This window comes from Bos javanicus, chromosome 12, assembly GCF_032452875.1.
Source record: "Bos javanicus breed banteng chromosome 12, ARS-OSU_banteng_1.0, whole genome shotgun sequence".
In the NCBI taxonomy this organism is placed as follows: Eukaryota; Metazoa; Chordata; class Mammalia; order Artiodactyla; family Bovidae; genus Bos; species Bos javanicus.
In genome coordinates, this window is record NC_083879.1 from 82689339 (window position 1) to 82715738 (window position 26400).

At 41.1% G+C, this 26400-nt stretch overlaps 1 protein-coding gene across 2 annotated transcripts; it reads right to left on the reverse strand.

Annotated features, from left to right (window-relative positions):
• Nucleotides 1-26400, reverse strand: ARGLU1 (arginine and glutamate rich 1). Of its 2 annotated transcripts, XM_061435346.1 has the most exons (4): nt 25803-26400; nt 17092-17317; nt 14719-14802; nt 1-849 (listed from the first exon to the last, which is right to left on the reverse strand). In XM_061435346.1, the coding sequence occupies exons 1-4, from the start codon at nt 26147-26149 to the stop codon at nt 685-687; spliced, it is 822 nt and encodes a 273-aa protein (XP_061291330.1). In that variant the 5' UTR covers nt 26150-26400; the 3' UTR covers nt 1-684. The 2 variants fall into 2 exon arrangements, 1 of the variants encoding a protein (XP_061291330.1); XR_009740090.1 differs by lacking the exon at nt 1-849 and having other exon boundaries at nt 14742-14802; nt 15233-17317; nt 25803-26395.

Consider the following 26400-nt stretch of genomic DNA (forward strand, 5'->3'; position numbering starts at 1 on the left):
TGAATTTAAGACTTTACTTTATTCAGCAAAATCATTTATTTACACAGTGGGGAATGCTGGTTTGATTCTGTCAATGAAATAAAAACACGGTGAACAGAGACAATACTGCATTGTGTATGTATTTTGTACCAGAGGTGACCAACTGTTTCCTTACCTGTGTCAGGAACACCAAGAGCAACGGTATCACGAGACACTGGTTAACAATACACCACAAAGGTCCAGTGACGCCCTGGGCTTCCAATGCAATCACCAACTTTTTCTTTTTTTATAAATATATAAAAAAACAAAAAGTCAGCAAAACCAGCATTATGATGTAGTAAACAGAGTGTAACTCTAAAGTCAGTGGGTCAGTAAAAACCTTATCAGACCATCCGTAGTTTACAAAGTGATCTGTTCTTCCTCAGACCACTAACAGAGTCCAACAGGTGAAAAATAGATCGCTTTTTAGAAGGTAACAATGATCTGATAAGGATCTGACTTATGGACGTTAAGAGGGGGTTGGGAGGTGGGCGGGCAGGGGGAGGGGAGGGAAGTGTAGAGCATAGCCCCTATTAAAACAAGCTAACTTTCCAGATTTTCCAAATTAAAAAAACAAAAAACAAACAAAAAAAAAAACCACTTCAACATGAAGCTACCATACAAAGTTTTTCCATATTTCTTTGTAAAAAGTTCAGAGTTTGCAGTCTAATCCTGGGTTTTTAACGAGAAGGACAGTTTCGGCCTGGACTTCCCCTTGCCCAGGATAATTTTTTGTTCTTCTTTTTGTTGACGCTGTCGCTCTTGTTCTAGTTTCATCCTTTCCTCATGAATCTTTCTTTGTTCTTCAACAATTCTCAACTGTTCTTCAGCCTGTAAGTTAAAAGTAAAAAATTAGAATCTTTTATTTGTAATATTCTGACAAATTAATCAAAAGTGGTATACAAAAGTTTATGTTTAAAAAAATCTTGCCTAAGATGACATAGAAGGTATCAGGGAAAAACACTGAGGAAGTCGAAAAGAACTCCTTATAAGTTATTCCAACATTTTCCGATATTGTCTTTTGTGAAAAATATATGAACATATTGTTAGGAAAGCACGTGAACATTTTGAAGATCAAAAGAAGTTTCTATAATCATGCCTTGAGCTCAGTATACATTTTGTCCTATTACCTATTTTTATCTATCATTTTAGTAACCAGACTAACAAACTGTCAATTACGAATCGAGGCATGAATTCTAAAGAGTATTCTATCTACCAATTTAACTAAATTTGTAATCAGAAAGGCATACAAAAATCCTCAATGGTGCTACATTATACTGTCATATTGACAACCAAAAAATAATAAACTTTTTTCTGGAGAGAAAAATAAACCTTTCTGACTTGGCTGACTATAAAACGCTAATTTCAATCAGTTCAGTTCAGTCGCTCAGTCATGTCTGACTCTTTGCAACCCCATGGACTGCAGCATCCAAGGCTTCCCTGTCCTTCAACTTCCGGAGCTTGCTCAAACTCATGTCCATCAAGTCAGTGATGCCATCCAACCATCTCATCCTCTGTTGTCCCCTTCTCCTGCCTTCAATCTTTCCCAGCATCAGGGTCTTTTTCAATGAGTCAGTTCTTCGAATCAGGTAGCCCAAGTATTGGGAGTTTCAGCTTCAGTATCAGTCCTTCCAATGAATATTCAGGACTGATTTCCTTTAGGATGAACTGGTTTGATCTCCTTGCAGTCCAATTTCAAGAAAATTTACCAGAAGGTTTATCTTTAACCTGAAGGTGTACCTCCTGGGTTGGGAAGATCCCCTAGAGAAGGGATAGGCTACCCACTCCAGTATTCTTGGGCTTCCCTGGCTAATTTCAATAGACACCAATAAAATTAATTCCTGCAATAACTTCAACTCCTTCAGTCTCAAGCAACCAACTTTCTGTGTTCTCTACAGATTTCCTCTCTGCACCAAGAAAATTCAGGCCATTCTCACCAGCTCTTTCCTCTTCAAGTTGCTCTTCTCTCCAAAGATACCATGTCCACTTCCTTAAACTCTCAACTAGGTGCAATTCCACTCCACTCTCCCCCAGGGGACATCAGGCAGTGTGTGGTGGTGACTTGAGCCATCCCAACTGAGGGTGGCTGCTGGCATCTTGTGGGGAGAGAACAGACTGCCAAACACCCAAAGCACAGGACAGCCCCCACAACAAACAACTCACTCCAAAGTTTAACAGTGCCAAGGTTTAGACCACCTGCTCTAACCCTTGACTTCTGAATCTCAGTTATTACTGAGTTGTCCTCTTCTCCCTATTTGACCTTGATCGTAAAATATTCACTGCATCATCTGAATGGCTTTTTATTTCCAAAGTCAAAAATTCATTGCTTTCATCTCCATTATTCTCCTGTAATTGCTTTCTAGATGGTCGGGGCATGGCACACGCAGCTGAATCAAGGTGTAGTAAAGACTCTCAGGGTGCATGCCTGTGCTTCGGAAACTTTCACCAATACAGACATCCCTAAAGTTCTAACTCGGCCTTAAGGAAAGCATATTAGAAAGAACCCTGGGGATTGAAGGATTTTATATCACAACCTCAACAACCCACTTGAGAAATTTATGAAAAGCACTTTGGCACTAATCTACCCCAAACTACATTTTCACAGCACTTTTATATCCAGCAATTTCATTTTCTACTAGTTTTATTCTATAAATATACTTGCATACATGCAAAATTGAACAAATTTATTGCAACATGGTTTGTAAAAGACTGGAAAAACCCTATAAAAGAAAATACTGCGTAACTGTTAAACCCAGAATTATGTGATACTACCTAATCAAAAAAATCAAACAAGCTTTAAACAGCAACTTCCTTCACAGACAGAAAAAACTATTTCAACTGTACTCAAATTAACTTCAGATTTGAGTGAAGAAAAAGCAAAGGTTCACTTTCATTAAGTCTACAAATACAGGAGATGACAGTGTCTGTGTAGTGGGGGAGCATTATGAAACTGGGATGACTCTAACAAGTGCTATGCCCAGTGCTAGTGAGGCCCGGGGCCCGCTGCCGGCACCTGACGATGAACGAGTCTCGGAACCTGAAGCGCCTTTCCCGCCTCTATGCACACACACTCGTAGTTTGTTTATTATGGCTTTAAACTAAGCATATTTTTGGGCAAAAAAAAGAGATGGATTTTCAGCAAACTTATGGTAATCATTTCATAAGTCAAATGTTTAGGCTATACACTAATCTATACAGTGCTGTATGTCAATTATATCTCAACAAAACTGTAAGAAAAAAATAAAAAGTAACAAAACAGACATTTTCAAATAAAATGGTACAGAAATAAGTGTCTTTGTGTAAAGAACATGTATTCCAAAATGTGGCCTGAAATAAGTTTTTTAACAATTTTAATATATTAGGGAAGGCTCCCTATTTGTAAAACACTCAAAGATTTTGTAAAACGGAAGAATTTGACATGCATAAAAGTTGGTTTTTAAGATTCAGTACTTCAATAATCTTGGGGAAATTCTTAATTATTTTTGACCCTTATATATAAAGAATGATTCTAATAGCAATGATAATAACTATGAAATGATCACAGAGTAATTATATCATAGGGTAATTACAAGATGAAATAAGGTAATTATGAGAGTGTACTGTAAAGTACAATACTTTATAAATGCTAGAAATTATCCTTTAAGCCAAACAAAAAATATGAGGCCTAAGTACAGTGACCAAAGAAAAACCATTATTTTAGCTCTAAAATAAGAAAACTATGTTGAACTGATAAAATTACAAAGTCCTTTTCAACTGCCAGTTAATTAGTATGTTGGTAAATTGATAAACCTTGACAATAAAGTAAACTTTATATTAAAAAAGGCTAGTTGAGAAAAACCAGTCTTCTCTCATTTTAACTCAGTGCCTTTCAAGAGATGGAAACCTGACTGGGCATCAGTGTGTGTGGTGGGACTCCACAGCCGCCTGGAAAGGTATTCCTCTAAGGCCCTGCAGCCCTCTCAGCTAACTGACCTGCTGCTCTGTCTCTCATGATCCCGTTTGCAAGCAAGTATGCATTTTATTCCTCTCCCATCTTTGTTTCCAATGTGCACACAAGAAACCATTCTTCCAAATGAGAGGCAGACACACACAGGCGTGTTCGTACTGATGGACAGCACCAAGTTCTCTTACACCATGGAGGCCGAGAAAGGTCAACACTGATGATGTAAGCCAGCCTTCCCGGCCACTGCACCCAGGGCCCTGCTTGGTCTCAAAAAGGTTTTCAACTCTCACCCCATTCAAAAGAACTGCTAAGATGAAATACACAAAAGCAGCATATACTGCCGTAATACAAGGGTCTACCTAGCCCCTCTCCCAGGATCTTTTGTCTCCCCGTCCCTCTTTACCCAGAGGTTCTATTACCTTTGTAAAAATTAACACTTTTCTAAGCGTTCTCCTTACCCTGTCTACGATTCTGGATCAAGGTTCTTAGCAGCAGTTTCTTTAGCAAATAGCGATACTGAAAAAACCATCACTCTCTACTTGGAATACATATGAATTTTTATGAAATATGTATCAGAAATGATGGGAAAAAATAAAAAAATATTACAATTAGGAATCATGCCCCTAACTTGGAAATGTGAATTTCTGCATTTTAACCTTCCAAAGCATATGTTTCACTCTGCCATTTTGCAATTTTAACACACCCTTCCCTCTATTAACAAGTATAATACAGGTCCCATTTTAGATAAAAAATGAGTAAAAAGTATTAAAAAGAAAATCTGATGTAATTAGTTTTGACCCTTGGCAAACTATTTTATTCATGTACAAAGCCAAAAAAAGGGGGGGGGGTTTGGCTTGAAAAAAGTAATACCCTCTTTCCCCTCAAGGGCCCATGGCAGTTCAGTTATTCTGACAGACACCTTCTGAGGATATATACCATCACGTACCATCAACTACTCTCTACAGAGAAACCGTGACCACCCTCCCTCTAGCCCCCTTTCTCTCCAGTTCAATTCCCCTTTGCTACCTTTATAACAAACATACTTTAGATAACATCTCCTCTCTCTTCATTTTACCTAAAATACAAACAACTGCTTCAAGAACTGTCTGGTAACTGAGCATGGTATGAAACACTGGGTACAGAAATCACTGCCTTCCAGATCTCTGGAGAGACTGCTCGACGTTACTGCCAAGAGAGAGAGCTGACACTTTCAGGATTTTACCATTCATGTCTTAAAATTTCACAAAAAAGAAACTGTACTCTTCTAGATGCACTTCTTTTAATTCTGTGCCCTAAATTCTCTTTTACTCAGTTCTTTTATCTTGTTCAATAAGCATTCCTTTTGTGAAAGCTTTCTTTTAATGCCTGGTGACCCCCGGCTCTTGTCGTGACCACACCAGGCCTTCCTGGTTCCTACTGCAGATTTCCTTCTCTTCTCTCTCCTCTTCTTCCTCCCTCTGCACACCCTCCTCACTCACCAAGTTCAGCTGTTCTCTCTTTACTATTTCTATTTCCACCTTATCAAGTGCCCACCTTTTCATGACCTCAGTGGCTTTCTTGTTTCTATAGCCTCTGTCCTTCACACCACACTGCACAATGTCAATACATTTAATGTTCATAGTTTTTAAAAAACAGTTGCCCAGAATACACCAACATAATTAAATCAGTTTTCTACCTTATCATCTGGGAACAAGCCTCTCAATGCCTGAAAACCCTAACTTGCCCACCATTCCAACTCAAATTAAGATATTTAAATTGACCTGTAAATTTGATGCCATACCATGTTTTCCCATCTCTTAAATTATATAAACATGTCGTTACCAGTCAACTTACATACACTCAGCTCTATTACAAACGTTCTGTTCTGTTAGTTTCCGGTAGCCACTGTAACATATTACCACAAACTGGACAGCTTAAAACAACAGAAGTGTATCCAGCAGGCAGTTATCACTGCAGCAGAATCAAGGTGCTGACATTCTAGGGCCACATTCCTTCCGCCAGGATCTTCCCGTCTCTGTTCTGACTCCATACCGCTGTCTCATCTGCTTGGAAGTCTGAAACCCTTCTGCCACGGTGTCTCCTCTCTCAGTCCATGTTGGCAGTGCTTCTGCTGATCTCCCAGGCACATGTGGCCATGAGCCAACAGGCTCTTCCACGGGTCCTTCTTGGATAATCTCATCTACTCCTGGCTTCTGCTAAAATGGCTGAGGTAACCTGTGAGTCACACGCCTAACCTTTTTCCCATTATCAAGATGTCCAGTCATACCCTTGGCCTTCTTTCTAGCACAAACATCAAGTTCTCATCTAGTTTACTTCCTGGTTCTTTGCTCAATTTCTCTCTTCTTGCATTTTTCATAAATTATGAGAAGAAACAAGACTGCACTTTACTTAGAATTGAAGATCATCATGATGTAAGTTCTACCTCTCGCACAATTGTAGGATACAATCCAGCTAGGTTTCTCCCACTGTATAATAAGGAATTCCTTGCCTCCAGTTTCATTAACATGTTATTTGTTTTCTTCCCACCCCTAACCAGCAGGGCCCAGAGGCACTTTAGCAAGTCCATATTCCTACCTAGAGTCTCTCAAAAGCAGTCCAGGCATTTTCTATCATGTGCCTCAAAATTCTTCCAGCCTCTATCCACTGTCCAATTCCAAAAATATGCCCACATTTTTAGGTAACAAGTTAGCACAAACTAGGTAGGCTCAAAACAACACAAAGTTCATCTGAGGGCTGGAAATCCAAAATCAGCATCGCTGGGCCCATACCAAGGTGTCGGCAGGCTGTGCTCCCTCGGGAAGGCCTAGGGGAGTCCACTGCGAGCTTCTTCCCGGTCCTGTGGGCCGCGAGGACGACTTCTTCCATTCTGACCACATCACTCTTGTCTTCAAGGCTAGTATCTTTCAACCTCTCTCTTCTTGCTATCTTCTGTGTGTTCTGTGGTAAAACCTCTTCTAGCTCCCTCTTGAAAGGATACATGTGAAGGCATTCAGTTCAGTTCAGTCACTCAGTCGTGTCTGACTCTTTGTGACACCATGGATTGCAGCACGCCAGGCCTCCTTGTCTATCACCAACTCTCAGAGTTTACTCAAACTCACATCCATGGAGTTGGTGATGAGTTGGTGAATGTCTGAAGGCATTCAGGGCATAGTAATAATTCAGGATAGACTTTCCACCCCAAGACCTGAACTTATATCTGTAAAACTCTTAATCTGTCATATAAGGTAACATTCTCAAGTTTTGGGGATTAGAACATGGATATCTTTTTTTAGGGGGCTGGAGGCTATTTTTCAGTCTACTACACTAACATTAAAAAGCGCTTTTGGTTCAAGATGGCAGAGTAGAAGGACATGCACTCATCTCCTGTGAGAGCAACAAAACTTTAATGAGCTGTAGAACCACCACTGGAACCCACCAAAAAAGACACCCCACGTCCAAAGACAAAGACGCTGCAGTGAGATGGGAGGAGGTGCACAATCACGATGAAATCAAACCCCATACTTGCCAGGTGGGTGATCCAGACTGGAGAATAATAATACCAAAACAGATCTCCCGCTGTTGTGAAGGTTCTGAACACCACATCGGGCTTGCCAGCCTGGGATCCAACAAAGGGACTAGGGATCCCCGGGGAATCTGGCCTTGAGAGCCAACAGGATTTGATCATAGACCTCCCAGGAGACTGAGGGAAACAGAGACTCCAGTCTTAGCACAAACAAAGTTTTGCACACACCAAGACCTAGAGAAGAGGAGCAGTGACCCCACAGGAGACTGAACCAAAACTACTTGCTAGTGCTGGAGGGCCTCCTGGGGAGGCTGGGTCGCAGGGGCTCACCGCAGGGACAGGGGCACTGGAGGGTCCCCTGTAGCGTAAACCCTCTGGGAGTTTGCCACTAACCCTACCATAGAGCCCTGGAGACCCCAGGGTTGGGTCACCTCAGACCAAACAACTACTAGAGATGGAGTGTGACCCACTCCCCCCTCCATCTCTGCCCCAGGCCCAGCAGCAGATAATCAGATTAAAGCTTTCCTGAGCAAGGCCCTGCCCACCAGAGCAAGGCCCAATTTTTCCCAGCACCTGTTCCTCCCATCAGGAAGCTTACACAAGCCCCTTAGCTTCCTCCATCAGAAGGCAGCCAGAAGCAGCCAGAAGAAGCAGTCTCATAGCGGCTAAAACAAAAACCATATTAAAGAAAGTTAATCATGATGACAGAGCAGAAAGTTATGTCCCAGATGAAGGGACAAGATAAAATCCCAGAAAAACAACTAATGAAGTGGCGATAGGCAACCTTCCAGAAAAAGAATTCAGAATGATGATAGTGAAGATGATCCAGGATCTCAGAAAAAGCATGGAGGCAAATATTGAGAAGATGCAAGAAATGTTTACCAAAGATCTACAAGAACTAAAGAACAAAGAGGGATGAATAATACACTAGAAAGAATTAACATCAGAATAACTGAGGCAGAAGAACGGACAAAGGGAGGACAGAATATAGAAAAAAGAATGAAAACAAATGAAGACAGACTACAAGACCTCTGGACAACCTGAGGACAATTAAACGCACCAACATTTGCATTACAAGGGTCCCAGAAGGAGACGGAAGAGAGAAAGGACTTAAGAAAATATTTGAAGAAATAATAGCTAAAAACTTCCTGAACATGGGAAAGGAAATAGTCAACCAAGTCCAGGAAGCACAGAGAGTCCCAGGAAAGATAAACTCAAGGAGGTGTCTCACACCCAGACACATAGTGATCAAACTGACAAAAATTAAAGAAAGATAAAATATTAGAAGCAACAAGGGAAAAACGACAAATAACATACAAGGGAACTCCCATCAGGCTATCAGCTGATTTCTCAACAGAAACTCTACAAGCCAGAGGGAATGGCATGTAAATGGGATACATTTAAAGTGATGAAAGGGAAGAACCTACAACCAAAAATACTCAACCCTGCAAGACTCTCATTCAGATTTGATGCAGAAATCGAAAGCTTTCCAGACAAGCAAAAGTTAAGAGAATTCAGCACCACCAAACTAGCTTTGCAACAAATGCTAAAGGAACTTCTCCAGGCAGGAAACACAAGAGAAGGGAAAGACCCACAGAAAATAAACCCAAAACAATTAAGAAAATGGTAATAGGATCACATATATCAATAACTACCTTAAATGTAAACAGATTACAAGCACCAACCAAAAGACACTGACTGACTGGGGGGGATGAAGACATGTGCATCCACACAGTTCCACTTACAACATCACTCTGCTTGACACCCCCAAATTGTATGTAATTATTTTATACTGTTAAGTTAAGCATCTTTCCATTATGGCTTGTAACTGTAATTATCTTTTTTTGGGGGGGGGGGGGTCTGGCTATTGATTGTGAAAACTGATAAAACATTTTTACTACTGTGATTATGTAACTATTAGTCAATACCACTGTTATCACAATTGGTCAACAGAAAAATAATCAAACTTTGTATCATCAAAACTAGGATTTAATAGAAAAACCTGTAAATACTTTTTAAAATCCACATGCATATCAGAATTATCTTGAAATTCTTTTGAAAAATACAAATGCTCAGGTATTGCCTTTTTCTCCAGAGCTCCAGGTATGTTTCCAATGAGCAGCCATGTTTAAACAACTGGACTATATGATGATTTTTTACTTTTATCTAGTTTGTTTCATTTTTTCTATTTCATATTCAGCACTCCCATTTCATTTAGTTTATGTTCTCCAATTTCTCCATCTCTCTTCTTTTGTGTTTTCAAGCCTTTACAAGTATAGTTTAAAAGCTTTTGTATACATACATAGTATGCAAATATATATTTTAGAAAACTTGAGTTTTTGCCTAAAAAATTATGACACTGTTATTCCTCTTGCCTTAGTATGAATAGAAAGCTAGATTTCTAATTAAAAAATAGATGTGCAACAAGCAACAAAGATTTACTATATAGCATAGGGAACTACAGTCAATATAATAACCTATAATGGAAAATAATTTCAAAAATAATGTATGTGTCTAACTGAAGCACCCTGCTGTGCACCTGCAACACTGAAAGTCATCTGTATTCAACAACATGTGTACACATGCTTTAAAAAAGTGCTTTCTTGCATCTTTCTAAAAACTTTTTACAGTCTCTTCTAACTGCAAAGTAAGATCTAGTTTAATTCAAACTAAGAATATGGATATATTTCATATATAGTAAACAATGGTACTATTTTTTAAATCTCTCAAACTGGTGAGATACCAATTATCATGTAGCGCAATGAACATGGGAAATCTCACTATGCGATAAGGGAAAAGGGGGAAAACTATTCAACGTTAAAGAGAGGAAATATATGATAGATCTACAATTTCATGGAACTATTTGAGGGTCATTTTTCCTACTGATATAACCGCCTAGAACATTTTATTCCATGCCAATACCTATCACCTTAATTTAGTTTGTTCCCCTTTCTGAATAAGTAAGATTCATATACATTTCAGAACAGTATCTGGGCTCTTCCCAGACACATCACTAAAAAACTGTGCAAAGACCTTCACACAGTTTTTAAGTATTAACACTGAAGAAAATTAAAATTCTCCATCTCATCATGCTAACAGCCTTGCAAATGTTTGATGCTATCTGTACACTGCCAATACTAACCCGGTGTGCCAAAAAGCCAAGCCAAGCCAATTCACATTTTGATTAATTTTCATTTGATTTTATAAAGCAAACGTGTATGTCCATTAATATTTTGTCTCCTTATGAACAGATAAAATCAAGTATCTTGATAACTTGGAATTGAAATAAGCAAAAATTACTCTTGGTCTAGACCACTTAACATGATTGTCACATAGGAGAGCCCAGCACTTGGCTCATGTTTCTTATTACAGACATTACTGGGATCTATCTCTGTAGTTTCGTCAAGAAGACCTACTTAAATGTTAGTCTAAGTGTGGCCTAAGTTTACTTTCTTTACTAGTTACTCTTTTGGGATCACAACGGTGACATGTATTACTTGTAGAAACTGGAGAAAAGTATAAAATCACTTACAAGCCTACCAATCTGAGATATCTATTCTCAGCACTTTGGCGTATTTTTCTATTAAATGTGCAAATGTACGTTTCAAATTAGGAAAATCATAGTATGTATGCAAGTTTTGTATTTAGCTCCTTTCCCTGTATTACAGAGTTCTATCCCTGGGTCGGGAAGATCCCTGGAGAAGGGAATGGCAACCCACTCCAGTATGTTTGCCTGGAGAAGCCCATGGACAGAGGAGCCTGGTAGGATACAGTCCATAAGCAACTGAACTGAAAATGGTCATGCCCATTTCCACTCCCAGGACAGCGCTCTGCACAAAGGGTCCCTGTGACCACATCCCTGCCAGCACTGGGCACTGACAGGAGGAAAAGATCTTCAAACGTGGCATGTAGTATCAGAGAAAAAGCAAAGAGAGGGCCATTTCTTTGCTTCCCTACTAAGGAGAGGTTTTATTTCCAGGAATCTGTGACAGCTACTCTCCCATTACTTACCACACAGCTTGCTACACACAAAGTGGTCTTACTACCACAACTGCTACTGCTCTTCCCGTCCCCCAACTCCTGCTGTTTCTCCATCTCTACTTCCCTCCAGGCCTTTGCACTACATTTCATTTCCTCACACTCTGGTCCTCATTCTAACTGTCCATCAGGATCCAGATCAGAGGTCTCTCTTCCAGGAAGGTTCTCAGGGCGATATGTCAGTTGTCTCACATAATTCATACTCCTTACCAAGCAGTTCCATATTATTAGTTGACTTTTCTTGGAACTGTGCTTGTCTCCACAATTAATACATTAAAGTCTTTAAGAGACTTGACTCCTTTTTATCTCCATATTGTTCTTTATACATTATATCTATCATTTTAACAAGATTTTCAATATATTCCATGTAGAATTCCCTAGTAATGTCTGACTCTTTGTGACCCCATGGACTGTAGTCTGCCAGCCTCCTCTAACCCTGGGATTTCCCAGGCAAGAATACTGAGTGAGTTGCCATTTCCTTCTCCAGGGAATCTTCCTGACCCAGGGATTGAACCTGTATATCCTGCATTAGCAGGCGAGTTCCTTACCACTGAGCCACCAGGTAAGCCCATTTCTTGGTAAATATGTATAAAGATTAAAGAACTGCACTCAAAATTCAGAGGAAGAGGAGAGAAAACAAAAATTAAAGAAACTGTAATATATGTTTTGCAAAATATACGTTTTGTCTCCCTACACAAAGGACACTGTAACTTTCCCTGCAAGGAAATGTTCACCAAGAGAACCGAATAAAAATTAATCTTTTCCAATATGAACAGTAACTTATACTTGCAACTTTACTGAACCTAACCAAGAAGCAAATGGACTAATTATGTCCAAATTCTTACCAACTTTCAAATTCTAGCTTCTTTCCCTGTACGACACCTTTCTTTTCACCCAAGTTTCACTGGCAACGTGCAGTTAACAGTAGTGTCACTGCACCATCTGTTAATACTGCCCCGGAGCAGCTGGTCTAAGTATGGTCCAGGGACCAAAGACGGTGCAAACTGTCACTGACCCACAAAAGAGAAGCCAGGAAGCATTTCAGCAACTCCCACAGCACTCTGATCTCAGTTTTCTAATAATGCATCCTAACTGTGTTCTGCAAAAGTAGGGGTCTGAGACAAACCAAGACAAAAACAAAATCTGGCCAGTTTTACTACCACTTGAGAAGCTGCTCCAGAGTATGTTTGCTCATCTTTTCCCAGTGATGACAAACAGAAGGCTCTAAATTTAAGGTTCGTGTGGGTACACTCTTAGAGGAACACCGGAGGCGGAGGTGTCCCTAGGCACCCAGACAGCCCGGGTCAGGAGGGATCAGGACTGCAGCAGCATATACCCAGTTCAAGAGTCACCATCCAGTGTTTCAGGCCATCCACAACCCAAACCCCTTTACTATCCAATCTCTTACACCATGTTCTGAAAGGAATCCCACCTCACCTGCTGGGTAATTTGGCTTCAGTGTTTCAACCCAAACTACACTGCTCCTGTCTTCTACAAATACCCATGCCTTACAAACCAGACTGCGTGTACCATTCAAAGCTCAACTTGCAAAACTAAAATTAAGAGGCATACTTCCAACTTATACTCTCTATTTGTACTGAGATTTCCTTATGTGGAATTATTAAAAAAAAAAATTATCACATACTTATTCATCAGCATACAGTGATATATCTTACTATGACTTCTCATCCACTTCACATTCATGGTGCCTCTTCTACCTAAGCAGATATTAATGTCTCTTCCTTGGTAAAGCAGAAGTGAGTCTTTCCTTTTCCTTGTGGCTTTCACTTTAACCAGGACAATGATATTAAATAAGAGTCCTTATGTCAAGCTCAGTAAGTTGTTCAGAATATTTCGAGTTTGGCTCTTATGTGGGGTACATTATCTTGTAAAAGATCATGCTCTAGAACCAACTGCTGGTGGTTTACCTTTCACATTCTTATTCATTATAAACAAGTATTCGCAGTCTTCCCTCATTCCCCCGACCTGGCCATAAGGATCCAGCTCTAACTGCCTTGTCCCACTCTTCCGCCCCATGAACTGCAGCATTCCAGGCTTCCTTGTCCTTCTGTATCTCTGAGTGTGAGTCTGCTCAAACTCAAATTGCTTAGACACTCCCAGATCTTTTTCTGTGCCTTTAGAAACACAGTCACAGAATTTGTTTTTTCTAAACCACTTAAATGGAACCTACATCTTGCTTCCCCCCCAGTCTACAGTGTAACTTAGTGGCAACTGTTTTCCCATGGCTATATTATTCACAACCATTTCTAACTACGCAAAACTTGTCTACAATCAAAAGTCCCTCTTGGGCCATGTTTTCATTCCTGGGCAGGAACTACCACTAACGCTCATTCATCGTTAAGTACATGTTCCTCTATCTTTGATTTATATTCTTACTTTGAAGTAGAATTCCTATATGCCATCTGTATAAGAAAGTTTTCCCTTATAATGTCTGACTATCTTTTTTTGTTTTTGATTTATTTACATCTATACTCCTTTAATTCTAGCTTTCTTTTTCATCATACTGAGTATGCTTCAAAATATATTCACACTTTTAAGTGGGAAAATCCTACTACAACAAAAACTTTATCTACTTTTAAATGCTAGTATATGCTACAAACACAAAAAACTGGAGTACTAAAATACAAAATGGAAACGAAAAACAGAAGTGATGTGTATTAGCTTTTCTATTGAAAAAATTTACTTTGGTATTCTTATGTTGACTTTACTGAAATGTAAAAATTGTATCTCCTTTCATATGCCTATTTCATAATGCCATTATTTAAGTCTCTGTTCTTTGTTAGATTATAAACTTGAAAAACACAAAACACTTTCTAACCTGGTACACTTTATCAAATACTGTCTACTTATTTTGTCTAGTAATTGATAACAGCAACTTATGCCAAGTGAAATATTGCATATTATTGGGTATAAATACCTTCAGACTTTTGGTTTTGTGTTTTAGGTAGAGAAGAAATGTGAATGAGGTTAGGATAGAAAAAAATTAGGGACAGTTCAATTTCCCCTAGAAAATCTGTTCTAAACCACTGTGAATCCTGGAATTTTCTCCAGACTAACCAGAATTTCTGGCTTGCCCCAAAGAGATTCCTCTAGAGGTAGTAGCCAAAATCTAGTGAACTATTCCTGCTCCTGCATCAAATTCCTTACAACAGTCCTGAGAGCTCTGAACTGGTTTTCATGTTTGCTTTATACATACCAGTTTGGCTTGTGCTTCTGCAATTTTTCGGTTATTCTCTTCTAGTATTCGCTCCAGCTCCTCACGTTTTGCACGTTCTTCCTCCTAAAGGGGAGGACATGTTAAGATGTTAGAAAGATAAAATGTTTTTTTTTTTAATTGATAAATACTTACTAATCTTCCTCTGAACTTTTTTGATCTGACTTAACAGGGCAGCTGTATAGCTACCTTCTGTCTGACAAATGATAAACTGTGCAGCCACTAACATTTGTTTCTAGCACTAAATTTCAATCATCCCTCCCAGTCCAAACAGCAACCGACTACACCCTCCCTAATGACAGTTTCCTGGCAGTTACTACTAATACTTTAACATCACACAAATCAACAAGGACAACTACAAAACTGGATAGTATTTACCAAATTAAAAAATAATATATAAAAGATAAATAAAGTGAATATTTGTCTCACCAATTATGTATACCTACGTATTCTTTACCTATACTCCTTTAATCAGCATTAAAAGTTGAATATTTACTGTCTTGTCCAGTGTCCTGCAGAGTGTGCTCCTCGGCTGCCATACGCGCCAGCTTCCTCTTTAAAATGATTTGTACTGTTAGCTTGGCAAAACCTGCATCAGCAGCTCAACCATTTATAAAGAAACAACATACAAGGAAGGCTGAGCTGAGGAATGCAGATGTTTATGGTAAGAAGGAACAAAAAATGTAATTCATCATTCCTAAGGCAAACAATTAATAAGAAAAATACATTTACTGTTAGTGAAAAATACAAATGGTAATCCATACTTCATGGAACTAAGGGCTTCTTCCATGGGGAAAATGGACTTAACATTCAGAATTGTTGACAATTTCTAAAGGCAGCTTATCTTGTCATCTACAATCTGAACTGAAAATCAGGAATCCAGGGGGTGCATGGTCAGGAAATAAAATTCTGTAATTTATTTTTTCTTGGAGAATTTAATGAGATTTTATAATGCAAACTATATGAAGACTGCTTGATGGTTTGGGCAGTGTTGAGATCACAGCATACATATTCAAATGATTTTAATATTTGGGAAGACTGTCAGGAGGGTTGTGTCCGTGTAAAAAAAAAATTTGTTAATATGAAACAAAAAGCAAACGAAGAGAAAAAAATCTTCCTATGATTAATAACTCGCTACAAGACAGCACCATTACTCCAAAAGTATCTTCGTCATGAAAAGCACTAATCAAAATTTCATATACTCAATTGCAGAGGCTGTGACATCCACTAAATACAGACATGTATATCTAGTTAAAGACAGCACGAGGGAAAATGCATTTGAAAAACTATGCTTACTGGAAAACAAAGATTTAATATAAGGTCAACTTTTCCACAATAATGTCAAGATTAAAAATGACAATCAATCACATTATTTTGAATAAAACATTGAAGTTCAACAAAATAGAACTACGGGTTTTCCTATGGCACACATCAATGGAATTCAGTTATTATGCAACTATGTTGAGGGACACTCAGTGCTGTAAAGTAATTTGCCTCGACTGTTTCAGTGACTTTCAGCAAGTTTTAGGATCCTGGAGTAATCAGTGCAAACAAGCCATAAAGCTTCAGTAGCAAATTACTGTCTCACAGAAAGACATTTTCAACTTCTGCTCCAGCTGCTGATAAAACAAATCGTGTGTTTAGCTTGACTCCAGACAAGGACAACCTGTTCCTTCATAACTCTCTAGAGGAAAAAAGGAGTTGTTAGTAGATACTAAAAAAGTGGATGAATATCTGGACATTTTTCCTAAAAAGATCCTTGAAACACATTAGGAAAATGGAGGGCCTTATGATCAGAATGCTAGAATTAGTCCATTGTGTTGAAGCAGGATTTGGGGTAGGGGGCAAGGAATAAAAGAAGGAAAAAAAGAAGAGCAAGAAAACCTATTTATCAAAAGCAGGTGCTGTCACTCAACGTTAGGCCCTGCTCTTTTTAATCTGACTGAAGGCAAAAAGCCTCTCACAGTCTAGGCAGTAAGAGTGATGAACAGAAAAGAAGAACACATAACCACAGGTGGATTATTAACCTTTTCCCTTTACCACTCCCTGTCTCCCCCCACCCTCCCAAAGAAAAATGTAAGTCCTGCAGCCATGGCAAAAGTTTCAAACACTTCTCAAATATGTAAGCCAGTTTCATTCAATCAAAAAGTATCCTTGGATAGTTTTATGGAAATAACTTTTAAGTATCAGTCAGCACATCTGAATAGGCTAAAAAATTAACTTTCACAGCAATGTTAAGTTTAGACGAGAAAGGAATGAGTCTGTATTCCATCTCTTTCTGAACTGAGCAGGAGGCACCCGACACTGAAAGTTTTGCCATGGACTGTCTCTACTTTCCCAACGACCGAGCGTTACCTCTCTGGCTTTTTGTGCTGCAAGCTCAGCTTGTCTCTGTCGCTCGAGTTCTTCGAGCAACTGCTTTTCCATGATGCGCTTGGCTTCCTCCACCCTTCGGAGAACTTCTCGCTCGATTTCATCCTTCCTTTTCTCCAATTCTTCCTCTACCCTTTTGGCCACCAGTTCTTCCACTCTTCGTGCTGTTTCTTCCTCGATGAGTTTTTCTTCTATTTCCTGCTGCCGACTAGCAAACAAAGTGGGAAAAATGATTTTGATAATATAATAAACTAAGAGTTGAAATAGAACTAGTTCTAAGTCTGTAAAACAGAGTCCGATTATATATTTCCATGATTTTACAACTCATTCTCATGTAACATACAAGGAAAAGATAAATACCAAGAGGTCAAGTGATACCAAAATTCAAATAAATATAACATCATGGTTTTTTCTTCTGTCACTTTCTAAAGTAAATACAAAAAGACTAGTATATACAAAGAGCTTAATGCCTTAGCTTTAGGAACCGCAGAGTAAATCTGAAACAGGAAATCTACTTAAACTATCAGCTTTATAATGAAAGGACAAGCTATTAAATATATGATTTGCTCATCTGCCAATCCATTTAATCTAAGCCATGAATTACAGAAAAGTTAGGAGAAACTTATGTAGCAAGCAATTCAATTGATTCCTCCTCCCCCACTACAAGCAAGGTAAGAATAAATACAGATCCAAAGAAATTCACAGTGCGAAAGCAATAGTACTTCAGCTTTTAGACAAAACACAGATTTATTTAGCTTCACAACTCTTCCCTTTAATGAACCTGTTCTTTCTTTTGTTAACTGTCAATTCAAAGCTCTACCAAATATGGGGAGTGCTAGTCACTCAGTTGTGTCTCTTTGCAACCGCATGGACTGTAGCCCACCAGGCTCCTCTGTCCATGGAATTCTCCAGGTAAGAATACTGGAGTGGGTTGCCATTTCCTTCTCCAGATATGGGGAAGTGGATGAAATGCATTTGTATCATCACTTCTACTAAAAAGTTCAATGCACCATGATATTGCTGAATTATTCTAATCCCATTTAGATAATATATATGAACTTATTTACTCAAGGCGAAATTCGGTGCTGAAGATATTGACATTTATCAAGGCACCATGGTGGAAACCTCGCACTATACAAGTCATCTCCAATATGACAGCCACTAGTCACATGCATCCAGTCTGAACTGAAGATTAGTAAAAAGAAAAAAATAAAGATACAGAATATATTAAAATTAACTTCACTAGTTTCTTTTTAATCTGACTCACATTACATTTCTATTCAAAAGCATTATTTGAGACAATCTGTGCTGAAATGAATGCAAGACTCTGAAAGTATACCTAAATACTAAGAGGTCAATCTATTAATGCTTCAACTTTCTCACAACCACAAAATTAAACAAAATCTGTAAACTTTCTATCTTTTGATGACTCATATGTATGTATGAAGTCATTCAATTTATCTATCAAGACTTTATAGTTTCTAAGTGACCTTTAAATATCCTAATCCACTTCAAGTCAACTATTTTGGGGGTGATTCAATTTCCACTAAGGTGCTTTCATTCTTAACTCCTGTTATTTATTCAGTGATACCATACTAACACCAGCATATCTTACATTCCGATTCATATCTGTTTCTGCATTTATAATCTCTACGTATTTCTGCCAGGGAGATAGGAGCTTCTTGAGAAAGCATAATTTGTTAGGTTTCAGATATCTGAAATAACCATTCTGAAGATTCTGTTGCTTGCCTCTTAACTATCTCTTCCCAACATTACATTATTGGTGATTATAATTGGAGGTGAAAACATGAAAGCCTAACATGTACTCTAACTATGCTCCTTTTCCTTTTTTAAGTTTCAATAAAATATCGTATTAAGGCAGTTCCAATAAGCCTTCATCTACAGCAGCTCAGTAAAATAGAACAGGTATTTACCTCAGCACTAAAATTGAGTGACCAGAATATCTAAAGGAAATCAGGCAGTGACTTCAATACAAATTAAAACTACATTTCAAATATAACCATGTTGTTTCTCTACTTCATCCAAAGAGAAAGACAAACATGAAAAGAAACAAGCAAGGCTAACAATTGCTGAACCTGTATGAAGTATGAGGATTACAGTACTCCATTTTGGTAAACTGGAAAGCTTTCCTAACACCAAGGTTTAAAAGTACACACATAACCTGTACACGTTCTTTTGTTAGTTGGTTCTTATAAAATTAATAAATGTGAAAGTCTAGAAGAAATTTCATTTAAAAATTTCAAAAATGGTACAACTCAACTCTTAAAAGGACACTATAAGCCAAGTTCCAATTAAAAACTTTCCACACAAAGTAGTAAAGAGAGAAAAGAATGGGATAAGGCTTTGAGTTAGGTTATCAGTAGAAAAGCTGCCTAATTAACTAAGGAGTTTGGTAAAGATGGAAGAGATCTGACATATATTTAGTGTTTCTGACAAGCAAACAGTCCCTAAATGACAGCAATACAGCACAATGGCTGATGGGGCCACATTTCCACAGATTTGGTCAGTAAGTACTAAATGAGCCTAAATAAATTCAGTGTTATTACTTACAGCAAAAGCCACACCAGCATGGTATCAGCTCCCTGGGTCTCTGCTCCCACTGATGGCCACCAAACCAGAGGGGCCAGGTGACATGCCACACATGGTGACAAGCAGTGTAGGCAAGAGGCAGCTGCGGCTAAGGAGTCAACTCTGTAACTACAGCTCAGCAGTTTCACAGTCTCGAGGGGAGGGCAAGCAGAAACTGCCAAGCTTAACTGAAACCAGGAGATGGGAAATGGCCCAGTGGACTTTCTCACAAGGCTGCTTATCTCTCTCTGTTCCTGGAGGAACAGGCACCCCCACTCCGGACTGTAATTAGGCCTTGCTGCTGTGCCCGGTCAGGAGACAGGCAAGGTCAGGGCACCAGTGCAGAGCTGCCCCCTACAAGGATTATCAATGATATAATCACTGTTATTCTTGGTAAGGTTAGAACTGCTATTTCAGCAATCAGAAAAAAGTAATCAATCTCTAGATCCAGCTCTGAAAAAGTTAAAAGCCCAACACTGTTTTAATTCCCCTCCCTCCACACACGTGAATCCAGAAACTCAATGACACAAGCACAGGGGATTAAGCACCTGAGAGACAGGACAAGCCTCTAGGAACCACCCACTGTGCACTAGGTGCTGTGCTAGAAGCCACAGCCTGGACTTCCGACTGTGACTCTGGATCCCTTTACTCCACCGTTCTTTTGTCTGGATCCCTTTCTTTGTCTGTCTTCCCACAAAAGCAAAGATATATAGTATAAAACTGAATAAAACCTAATACAACATAACGTTGCTGTACCACTCAGCTGAAGGAGGGTGGGATGGGTGGATAGCTCTTAAAAAAAATTGAGTTCATTTTTACTGATGACAAATTTATTATCATAATCACTGATAAGGCAGCTATTAGGCTGACTTTCAAAAGAGGCACTGAAACTTTCTCAGGAAAAGAAAAAAAACAACAACCCAATTTCATCACTAGTATCTTATGAAACATATCACTATACTTACTGCATACCCATTCGTTAAACTTTGGTCATAGGAGTGTCATTCTTGATATTCTTTTCTTTAATTTTTTCCTCAAAGTCCTCTGCTAAATTCATCCCCTTGTTAAGAACCTGACACTGATGAAAGGGGTGAATCAAAACCAAGTTTTCTCCTTTGTCTCAGGTCTTTTAAAAACACTGATCACAATCAACCTTAAAACGGCAACCACTAGAACAAACAGCAAAGGCCCAGCAACACAGCACCATTAATTCAAGTGGGACTTTGCACAGAGTATCATGCGATATTATTTTAAGTCTTTAAAATGTACAAACTCAGTGCAAGGAGCTTAATTCTAGGAACTGCTTCATAATATTAGCAAACAGTATTTACTCAGTACTGACTACTCTGCCCAAAGCTTTATACACCACATCATCATGTACATCTCTGATGGGCTCTGAGGCAAAGCAGGTGGCTGAGGGGTGGCCCTCAACCTAGCTGCTCCACAGGCAATGACCTACTCTGCATGATTTCCCCAGACAAATGTGGACAGCACAGGTATGCACAAAAACTTGGCTACAAAATACTTTAAAAATTGATAAAATTCTTTTCAACATCAGCCTGATCTTTCTCCCTAAAGTTCTTCTCAAAGCCCTATCCTCCCTGATATGCAGTTCCAACACACTGAATTTGCTCTCACAATAAGCTCCCAAGTATTCTCAGAATCTATCTAAGACCCCAGTTCACTTCAGATACTCTCATTTAGAAGGCACTCAAAGTCATGCAGTTGAACACTAGTTACTACGCCACTACTATCCTGATTTGTTGCAAGCCATTTTTAGTCACTCTTTCCCACAGTTATTACAACAGGCATAAAGCATCTCAAAATAAAACATGAAAATAAGGGTGCAGAAGCAGAGAGAGAGCACAACACTGAATGACTGGGACATGAGGAGATCTTTCGAACTGAATTATCAACCTCAAAATTGAGAAAAAGAATTTTTTAATTTTAAGGTCTGCCTTTTATTGTATTAAAATTATGACTTACAAGGTCACTTCTTAAATTCACCAGGTTCAATCTGGTTGCATGTATGCAAGTTACAAACAACATTATTGAGTCTTACTGCATACATGACAAATACCACCTAGGTACCCCAAATGCACTATTTCTAACCTTCACAATAAACATGAGAGCTATCTCCATTTTACAGACAAGAAATCAAGCTCCAAGGTAGGTAGTTTATTCAAGGTCTCAGAAGTGTAAATGGCAAAACAGCCTGGTTTCCAATCTTACTGAGACTTTCTAATCGCTAAAGCCCAATCAATTTTAATTTTGCTGTCTCTCTCCACCCCACACTGGACCTCTCACCAGAAGGTACACTCGACAGTGTATCTTCCACTCCTTCTTCACTCACTGCCTGACCACGCACTTTCCTTCTGTCCAATGGTAAACACAGACATCCCTGTGACCCCCGCTCTTCCCCACACTCTCCCTGGGTCATTCTATCTAGGATCAAAGGTTCTCAGGTTTCAGTCCCCCACTATCAAGCTTGGATAAACTCACTATATTCAAAATCTAGTGCCTACATTGGAAGTGCCAAGTGGAAACTCCCTTTATTTCTCCCCCTCCACCATGCACCAGGCTTCTGACATTTTACCTGAGTCTGACCCACAGTGTCATGACTTAAACATCTGGTAGCTGAGGTGCAATGGCCACAACAGAGGCAAGAATATGCTTTACTTCCCTTATGTTTCACATGAAATTTTATTTGCTCTAAATGTTTCTTAAATCTGTCCCTTTTGTCCATTTCAACAACTGCTCCTTCACTACTCCTATGTGTATTTACTGTAATTTATCCTACACAGCAGTTGATCTGTTTAAAAACAAATCAACAACCCCACACCATTTGCCTGCTTTAAACCCTTCTGGTTTCTATGACAAAATTCAAGCTCAGTAATTCAGCCTACAAGACCCTTCCCATGATTCCCAGCCTAAACCTACCTTTCCAGTCACTCCATGACTTTCGTACTTACGGAATTTCAAGTCCATATTCATATCTTTACTCCACATTAAGACCATCTGCACCTCTCCCTTTCTTCTGGCAGGGGTGGGGGGACTCCCTCCCTGGGTGCCCACGTATCCTATGGCAAGCCTGACAGTCTCCTATCTTTATCTGCCACTCATTCCTCAAGAGAACTAAGGTGTTGAGCTGTCTAGGATGCCTCCTTTTCACAGTCACATCACTATCACGGAATTTACCACACTGTATTATAACCTACCTACCCACCTATACATTTTCAAGCTAGACTGAGATCCTGGACGGTCAATCATCTTTCAGAATAACAGCTCTTGGCATACGGCATGAAAGTGAAGTTGCTCAGTCATGTCTGACTCTTTGCAACCCCATGGACTGTAGCCTACCAGGCTCCTCTGTCCATGGGATTTTCCAGGCAATAGTCCTGGAGTAGACTGCCATTTCCTTCTCCAGGGGATCCTGGAGGGCCAATCAATCTTCTCATTCTCCGAAGGGAATGGCTACCCATCCAGTATTCTTGCCTGGAGAATTTCATGGACAAAGGAGCCGGTGGGCTAGTGTCCATGGGTCACAAAGAGTTGGACATGTCTGAGTGACTAACGGCAGGACACACAGGAATTCAGTTTAAGGTGGGTGCTAGTTCTGCCCCCTCCTCCCTTCATACAAGCTAATGGAAGTGTGCCTCCTCTATCAACTTGTAACTACATAACTGCTCTATGTTCTCATTTCATCTCTGGATTTCTTCTCTGTTATTCGTGTTAAGTCTGCTAAATCCTTCTAACTATTCCTCCCATACGTATGTATGGGAGCTTTCTAGTCTTGAGCTTTCTAGCAAATGGCAAACCATTACTCTTTGGAGGTATCCTTTGGTTTCATATGTAAATATTATCTCAGAGATGTCTTAATTTTTTTAAATACTCATACGTTGATAGTTATTTGAGAGCTACATCTTTACAAAACTGGATTCTATGTAATCGAAATTTCCTCTGACACAATTATGGGTACTTGGTGTTCATACAATCACTGACATTTCTAAGGAAAAATGAAAGCATTTCCATGTTTTAAAGGAATGCAGTGAAGGGACTCTTCAGGTAATGCTTCCACGGTAATATTAGTTTTCTATTCCCAGACCTCTTAATGATTTGCTTTTAGAAACAAGCCACACTGCAGAGAAAGTTAAAATCCCTGCACAATCAGTATACAAGAAAAACTTGGCTCGGGAAAATTCAACATTCAGTAATTGTCTTGCCTCACGGGCACGTTCGAAACATGCATTCAAGAGCTATGGAAGATGGCTGGTTAAACAGGTAGAGTCAGCAAGTCGAATTCTCGGTGGGAAAGAACACCCAAAGCATCAGAGCACCATAGTCTTGAACCAAAACAGAACCCTATACTTTAAAACCAAAATTTCATGATTAGACCGTATTATCCCAAGCCATTTCATTAGCTTGGGACTATGTGAAGAAAGCTGAGTGTGGGACAATGGATACTTTTGAACTGTGGTGTTGGAGAAGACTCTTAAGAGTCCCTTGGACTGCAAGGAGATCCAACCAGTCCATTCTGAAGGAGATCAGTCCTGGATGTTCTTTGGAAGGAATGATGCTAAAGCTGAAACTCCAGTACTTTGGCCACCTCATGCGAAGAGTTGACTCATTGGAAAAGACTCTGATGCTGGGGAGGGATTTCGGGCAGAAGAAGGGGAGGACAGAGGATGAGATGGCTGGATGGCATCACTGACTCGATGGATTTGAGTTTGAGTGAACTCCAGGAGTTGATGATGGACAGGGAGGCCTGGCGTGCTGCGATTCATGAGGTCGCAAAGAGACGGACACAACTGAGCGACTGAACTGAACTGAACTGATGTGCACCTAGTCTTAGATCAAAAGAGAACTCGAGAGGTGCCTCTTCTACATGGGATCAATGCAAAAGTAAAAGCAAATCTGTCTTCTCAACAGCAAGTACACCACAAGGGGAAACAATAGGCTTGCACCAAAGTGTGCTACAGAGAACTATACAGCAAAATGAATAAACAGTACAATTGCCTGGTGGCTCAGAATTCGCCTGCAATGTGGGAGACCTGGGTTCGATCCTGGGTCGGGAAGATCCCCTGGAGGAGGGGATGGCAACCCACTCCAGTATTCTTGCCTGGAGAATCCCCATGGACAGAGGAGCCGGGCAGGCTACAGTCCACGGGGTCTCAGAATCGGACACGACTGAGCGACTAAGCACAGCACAGCAAAAGGAGGGAGTCAGCTTTGCTCGGGATGGTGGTTACACAAGTGAATACACGCGTCAAGATCCATCTTACTATACACTTAAGCTTCGTGCGTTTTGCTTTTTACACCTCAAAAAAAAAAAGGAGGCTCAAGAAGGGAGAAGCGACCACGACATCACTCAACAGGAGGAACACACGGAAGTTCAACGCCTGGTTTTGGAGTGTTTTTCTTTACCCCGAGAATTCGGGTCCTACGTCTCCGACGCGACAGAGGCCCGCATCCCTCGTCAGCCTCGGGGGCCGACACGGCTCCCGGCCCGCTCGGAACTGCACCCCCCACTTCCGGGACTGGCCGCCGCCGCCGCCTCCTCTCGCGCCAAAACGCGATCTCCCCTCCAAGCCCTCCCAGGCTGGTCCCCGCTGTCTTCCTCCCCAACCAACTCGCGGGTAGGTCCTGACCCCCGCTATTCAGACGCCGAAGCTGCAAGCCCGCGGGGCCCGGTTCCGGCGACTCTTCTAACCTCCTCCACCTCCCCCGACCCAGCCACCGCCTGCCTCCTCGCCGCCCCTCACTCCCGCGTCACCCCAGTGTCCCCGCCACCCCCGCTACCTCTCACCGCCCGTCACCCCCAGTGTCCCCGTCATCCCCCACTGACCCCGTCACCCCCTTCTTGCCCTGCCACCCCCCACTCGCCCGTCAGCCCGTCTCCCCTCACCACCCTCTCCCCCGTCTCCTCTCACCACCCCCCATTGACCCCGTCACCCCCTCTCTCCTCACCAAGCCCCCCACCGGTGCCCCCCGTCTCCCCTCACAACCCCCTCACCACCTCCCTCTCGCCGTCTCCCCTCACCACCCCGTCTCCCCCCGTCCCCCTCACTCCCCTCACCCCCACCATTCCCCGCGCGGAAGCTCACATTTTCCGCTGCCGCTCGAACTCTGCCTTCTTCTCCTCCTCCTCTCGCTTCTGCTTCTCGTCCAGGCTGCTGCGCTTGCTCACCGTGCGCCCGAAGATGTCGATGCGGTCGGGCGGGGACGAGGCGCGCTCCCGGTCCCGCTCGCGCCGGGACACGGCCGTGTTGGTGGAGCGCGAGCGGGACCGCGACTCCCGCCGCCGGTTCCGTTTACTTTCCCGGGACTTAGAGCGCTTCCGCACGCGTTCCTTGTCTCGAGAGCGCGACCGGGACCGGCTCCGCTTCTTGTTGTGCTTGCTGCTCTTGGTGTGCTTGGAGCGGGACGAGCTCCGGCTCCGAGACCGGCCCATCCTTCCGGGCGACGCTGTGACTAACCGCTGGCTTCGGGCCCTGCACGTGCCGGGCTACCCGCGCCTCCGCCTCCGGACGCGGGCCGGCAGGTCTGTCGAGGCCGAGGGAAAGAAAGCTGGTCAGCGAGCTGACTCTCTCGTCTCTCTCTAAGGTCGAGGGCCGCCGCGAAGGCCGCCTCCAACGACAAGGCCGCAACGCCAGGAGTTGCTAAGATGGCAGCCGCGGCCGCACCGGCCGCCCCTCCCACAAT

Excerpts from the sequence above, each read along its gene's own strand:
- ARGLU1 (XM_061435346.1), bottom strand. The coding sequence starts at position 26,149 with ATGGGCCGGTCTCGGAGCCGGAGCTCGTCCCGCTCCAAGCACACCAAG. Across the intron at positions 14,803-17,091 it reads CAGCACAAAAAGCCAGAGAG|GAGGAAGAACGTGCAAAACG; the intron begins GTAACGCTCGGT and ends CCTCCCCTTTAG. Across the intron at positions 850-14,718 it reads CAGAAGCACAAGCCAAACTG|GCTGAAGAACAGTTGAGAAT; the intron begins GTATGTATAAAG and ends TTTAACTTACAG.